We start from the raw sequence: 6171 nt of genomic DNA, 5'->3' as shown, positions 1-6171 counted from the left end.
GGCGGCCATGTCTGGCCCTGTTGTGGAATGCCAAAGAGAACGTATCCGGCGGGGTCGCAGCCCCGTCCGTCCGCCTTTCCGACGCCTTCATTCACCCCCAACAGTAAACGCACCTGGGCCGTTACTTTTTCCCCGACGTTTATTGTGTTCATAAAGAAAAGAAAAATGCCCACTCTTTATTCGATTCCGCATAATGCCTCGCCACTGCGCATCCGTCTGAATTCCTCGCCACTGCGTCCTCACTCCACAATGCTGCCACTTCAACTTCTGTGGCTTCTTCGTCTCTGCGTTGGATTGCAAGCTCTGTATCCAGTCGTCATTCTTCCGAGGATCTGTTTAGTTTTGATGCCTGCCTGCTGTGCTTGTGCCGTGGCGTTGATGCTGCTCTGGGGCGAAAATAATTAACATGCCAGATGCCAAAGAATTTGGCATATGGGTGCTTGTGCAGCTGCCTGGGGCATGCACTGTCGCCTGTTGCTTTGAGCTTGCATTCATGGCGGGGTTGTTGCCCGGACCACCATAAAGGGGCATCTTTAGTACATGAATCTACCAACACTTGAGAGTGGCATTGGGTTCACAGGCCAGGTTGTATCCCACAATCGCAATGTGGCCGGTGGCGCTCTCTGTCAGATGAGAATCATTGCTTGGGAGGCCGCGCGTCTTAGTTGGGAGAATATCTCGTGTCGATTGTGTGTCGAATCACAGCCTTTTTTTGTTAGATTTTTTCCCCTTCCTCTGTCTTCTACTGTACAAGGAAGATGGAATGGAGTCGAAAGGTCCAAGGCTGTGCTGTTCTGCTGGGGTTCATCTGTTCTGAAGCCAAGCATTGTGGTGCGGCGAAGGCCGAAACAGAAACCGAGCTCCGTTGTTCATTAAGCTGTTCACCAAACTTGTTCTTGTCTTGGCGTAATTGCGATCGGTGGCTTATTGGATTGTTGCACTTGCAACAGCTTGGCCTGCTGGTAGAACCTATAACTGCACAACCGACAGATCCACATTGGTTTTGGTTGGCCTTTTGTACTTTTGTTTCTGTCACATATTTGGATTTTAGTTCTTTGATGTTTCTTGATCATTGCCAGTGTGGCTGCTTAGTAGGTATTTCTTCGCTTGATGTGGTGTCTTATCAAATGGGAAGCAATATAGTATGAAGTAATATTTGACCAAAGTCATATTTGGAAATGGAAAAATATAAAAACTCTTTCACAGGGAAACGTCTTGGCAGGTATTTCTTTGTTAGATGTAGAGTGCTATGAAATGTGAAGCGATATAGTATTAATTAATGTTTGACCAAAATCATACTTGAGAATATATGAAGGGAAACCCCTTGACAGGGAAAACCTTTTAGTAGGTATTTCTTTGCTAGATGTGTGTCCTATGAAATGTGAAGCAACATAGTATTGACTAACGTTTGACCAAAATCATATTTGAAAATATATAAAACTTCTTCATAGGGAAGCAATCTAAAACATCAATGTGGGAATCTATATTTTTTTTCTATCTTTGACTATTCTTTAGTGACCATGTATCAGTTTGTTGACCTGTTTAAGCATGTTCATGTTTTATGTAGGAAAAACCTTTTAGTAGGTATTTCTTCGCTAGATGTGTGTGCTATGAAATGTGAAGCAATATAGCATTGACTAATGTTGACCAAATCATATTCTTTAGTGACCATGTATCAGTGTGTTGACCTGTTTAAGCATGTTCATGTCTTATGTATAATTGCACATTGGACCACGCAGCAACTGTACACCTGGAAAACCTCTTCATTTTGTTAGTTCAGACCTTAATCACTGCAGTGTGTATTAACCCCCACCCATCTCCTCTCTGGAAACAGAATAACTAATTAACTATGGTACAATATTGGTTTGCAAATCTGGCATGTAAATATTTGAACACGTTTTATGACAGTGATGAGCCAACTGTAGCATCTTGCCTAATAGTCTACTGTTACCGTGGTAGTGTACACACAATTAGTCTGGGATAACAACAGTCAGACAGAGAGCGTGAGCAGTAAGCAGCTGCGCTGGCAGCTAACACATGATGCACATATGCCATTAAGGTTGTTTCATCTGTTATGAAGGTGTCTCTGCGTGCTTAGATGTTGGTTCATTCGTGTTGGTTCATTCAGTTAACAGAATGACCGAGCCATGGTGGCACTCCAGACTGTTCTCTCTGCCATGGCAGCATAGACGCTAGGCTGTTTCAGTTAGCGTTTTTTCTGTTTTCTGATGCATGAGAACATGATTTCGTTGTGTGTTTCGTTTCCGTGCGTTTAGCTAGCACTTGCCATGGCCCAGCTGCACTACCTAGTCCATGGGATGGCATGGCATGATTGGTTTGTTGCGTAAAGCACATCATGTTTGATTTCCCTTTAATGAGTATAAAAGGAGAAGAACAGAAAAGCAGCTCTCATGCATTGGTAGCTACTGCTCTGATGCATGACTCGAAACTATTTGAGCGTAGAAAATCTGTTGCTGTGGATGGTTGATTGCAACTTATAGGATCAAATATGCAAGCTACCCAAGTCTAAAAATTTATTTAAACACAAGTTCATTTTCTCATTGGTTTTTATTGAAAACGCATCTGTGATCCTTTGTAAACCAAGCACAGCCACAAACCATGTTTTAATTATTATTTTTCTGCATGGTTCCACAATTGGATTATTTCCCGTCAAATAGAACTTCTCTTTGCTGGCACTCTGTCCGAAGTTGCAATGGTTCATTTACTAAAATATGCTATGACCAATGGAGAGATATTATTTCATAATGCCAATAGCTTTTCTGCCCCCTTCTCTTTTGCATTTTGCATATTCAACTGTCATATTGAATCTTCTATGGTAATGCACTTTGACAGGGATGAAGAAGGTGTATATTATGCCATTGATCTTGGAGGAATGGACTTTAGAGTCTTGAGGGTTGAAATTGATGTTGGATCTACAGCCGTTATTGATCAGAGGGTTGAAACTCATGCCATCCCTGAGGAGTTGATGGGCACAAGTCAGGTACTTGTCTTGCTGTATTATTTCTATGTTTGTAAGATATGTATTTGGTACATGTCTCTGAGGATTAATTCAACTGCAGGATTTATTCAACTTTGTTGCCTTGACACTCAAGAATTTTGTTGAAAGAGAAGATGGAAAAGATGCCCAAAAGCCACTTGGGTTTACATTTTCTTTCCCTGTTAGACAGAATTCAGTTTCTTCAGGGTCATTAATTAGGTGGACCAAGGGGTTTTCAGTTGGAGACACAGTAAGCTATTTTTTTCCCTCACAGAATAATACCTTCCTGTATGTTGTTTTCCATGTTCTCCATCCAGTCCTACATCATTTAAGAAGTTGTAATATTGGTAATTGTCTCTAGTAATTATAATAGGATGATAAAGTTGTTAAAATGGTCTTGATGAGATTGAGTAGTTTATGAAATTATTCTGGTTAATATCTGTATGTTCTGTATGGAAAATGGGGGTTTACTTACACATGTAAATTTCCAATGGTTGTTGGTATCAATACCTATGATTAGCCCTTTATTTCTCATCCTTCTGGAATCACACATTGTTTTCTTTTGGTGTATATTTACTTGTCTACTTCTTGAAATGTTCATTACTAACGCATGTGAACCATGGATCCTCAGGTTGGGAAAGATGTCTCTCAGTGCTTAGATGAGGCGCTTGCTAGGTGTGGATCAAATATGCGAGTTACTGCACTGGTAGGTCTTACCCAACTTTTGTTGGCTTAATACTTAGTTACTTTCGTGCTTTCATTCAGCTGAGAACCACAGATAACTGACTCGCTGCGTTTACGATTATCATGTGCCCACTACCCGTGCTATTACATGTAATTTTTGTGTAGATACACTTTCAAATGCAAATTAAAAAAAAATCCAAAAATATCTTTGCCCGATGCCATGCCTTCCTTTTACAGTTCTATATTTTAGGATGGCAAATATTAATTGGATTAAAGTAATTATGCAAAAAAAATTGCTGTCATATATTTTCATTCTCAAAGCTACATGTATTAGCACGGGTTCTGTTATGCTTCTTATATTTCTGAAAATGTCTGTACATTGTCACACTTTTAAACGATTAATCTTTTATGTTAATTTTCTACTTAGGTCAATGATACTGTGGGGACATTAGCTCTAGGGCATTATTATTACAAGGATACAGTGGGTGCTGTGATCATTGGGGCTGGCACCAACGCTTGCTATATCGAACGCACTGATGCAATTATCAAGTGTCAGGGTCTTCTTACAAACTCTGGAGGAATGGTATGTTATTTTTCAGCTTTATCTGTAATTGGCTTATACTCCCTCCGTCCCAAAATATAAGAACATTTTTGACACTATGATAGTGTCAAAAACGTTCTTATATTTTGGGACAGAGGGAGTAGTTTATTGTATAAACTGAAACACAAGTCTCTTACAACAAAGTATTCTATGCACCAGGTAGTTAACATGGAATGGGGAAATTTCTGGTCATCACATTTGCCAAGAACTTCTTATGACATCTCTTTGGACGATGAGACACAAAATCGCAATGATCAGGTAAGCAGGCTATGCAAATTTCAATCTTATTGCATCTTTGTAGTGTTGTTAATACGATGTAACTTGCTTGTCTGTGATACAGGGCTTTGAGAAAATGATCTCAGGTATTTACCTTGGGGAAATTGCAAGACTGGTACTCCAAAGAATTGCCCAAGAATCAGAAATTTTTGGTGATGGTGCCGAAAGTCTGTCAACCCCTTTTATTTTGAGGTAGTATTTCCACACATGAAATCCTTGTCCTGCTTCAGACGCTTAAGCGGCAAGGCGCCGTGGCAGCGCCTTAGAAATATGCCTGCTTTAGTCTTTTAGGCGACGCTTAAGCGTCAGAGCGGGTGGTGCGCGCTTTAGGTTGCTTTACTGCCTTATAAACCATGCATGAAATGTTTGCTTAATATCAGTTGAATATTTCTCCATATCAATGTTATAGGATTACCTGGTTTTGTAGCTTGTCAGCACTTACCATTACCAATTTTGACCCAATAGTCTGTCGTACAACTAGCTGAATATTTCTCCCGTGTTACATTGTTGCTTATCTGCTTAACCGAGACTCTGGATATTAAGCTGCTTTTTTTAATTCAGTATTTTAATTTTGAATAGAAGCATTTATCTCATCTTCCTGTGTGTTCCAGCACACCATATCTGGCAGCAATTTGCGAGGACGATTCACAAGATCTGAGCGAAGTCAGAAGGATACTGCAAGAACACCTGAAGGTAAGCTTTTCCCCGCTGCACCTTGTGTATAATAAATCCCATGCAGCTGCTCTAACAGCAATCCTGTATTTTTTCCAAGGCATGCGACTCTCTCCTCATCTTTTGATTGTTCCCATTCCAGATCCCCGATGCCCCTCTGAAGACTCGGAGGCTGGTGGTCAAAATCTGCGACATCGTGACCCACAGAGCTGCCCGTCTCGCCGCTGCTGGCATTGTGGGCATACTGAAAAAGCTGGGCCGAGACGGGAGCGCCAGCGCGGCCTCCTCGAGCGGAAGAATGAGAGAGCAGCCCAAGGAGACGGTGGTCGCAATCGAGGGCAGCCTGTACCAGGAGTACCCGGTGTTCAAGGAGTACCTGGACGAAGCCCTGGTGGAGATCCTGGGCGAGGAGGTGGCGCGGACGGTGACGCTGCGGGTGATGGTGGATGGGCCGGGGACCGGGGCTGCGCTTATGGCCGCGGTGCATTCGTCGAATAGACAGCAACAAGGTGGAGGGGGAGGAGGTACCATATAGGGAGGGGGTGGTGGATCAGAGAGACATGGTGATACAGCTTGGCCCTCTGTGCAAATGTAAAAAGGGACATTGTTTGATATCTATAATTCATATAATATATATATGAAATCGGGTCTTGTGCAGAGATGTCTCCCCGTTCTGGCTCAATAATAATATCTTTTCCTAATGTCTTGTTTGGCAATTGGTTTGCTGCTCGTTTCTTGTTTGGCAATTGTTTTCATTTTTGTATTTATTGTTTGGCAATTTAGTTTTCTGCTGCAATTTTTCTCTTCACTTTGGTGCTGTTTGGAACAAATGAATGGCTCCCAAGATTCCTATGAGGTGAGAACACAAGCATGATCTATTACCTCATGTTTTCTTCTTGTGTCTAGAATTTCTATGTTTTTATGGTGAAGTATCCAAGTG

General features: G+C 41.6%; 1 protein-coding gene across 1 annotated transcript in view; it reads left to right on the top strand.

The window, feature by feature from the left end:
• The window catches only part of LOC123072397 (hexokinase-3), a 7312-nt gene extending 1424 nt beyond the window's left edge, over positions 1-5888 (top strand). Inside the window, exons 2-9 of the mRNA XM_044495951.1 lie at positions 2854-3001; positions 3081-3248; positions 3630-3704; positions 4110-4265; positions 4443-4541; positions 4624-4751; positions 5171-5252; positions 5374-5888. Of these exons, the coding sequence (XP_044351886.1) occupies positions 2854-3001; positions 3081-3248; positions 3630-3704; positions 4110-4265; positions 4443-4541; positions 4624-4751; positions 5171-5252; positions 5374-5766 (1249 nt within the window). The 3' untranslated portion in view covers positions 5767-5888. The remainder of the gene's footprint in view (positions 1-2853; positions 3002-3080; positions 3249-3629; positions 3705-4109; positions 4266-4442; positions 4542-4623; positions 4752-5170; positions 5253-5373) is intronic.
• The last annotated feature ends 283 nt before the right edge of the window (positions 5889-6171 follow it).

Source organism: Triticum aestivum, chromosome 3B, assembly GCF_018294505.1.
Source record: "Triticum aestivum cultivar Chinese Spring chromosome 3B, IWGSC CS RefSeq v2.1, whole genome shotgun sequence".
In the NCBI taxonomy this organism is placed as follows: Eukaryota; Viridiplantae; Streptophyta; class Magnoliopsida; order Poales; family Poaceae; genus Triticum; species Triticum aestivum.
This window is presented reverse-complemented; position numbering and strand designations above follow the sequence as displayed.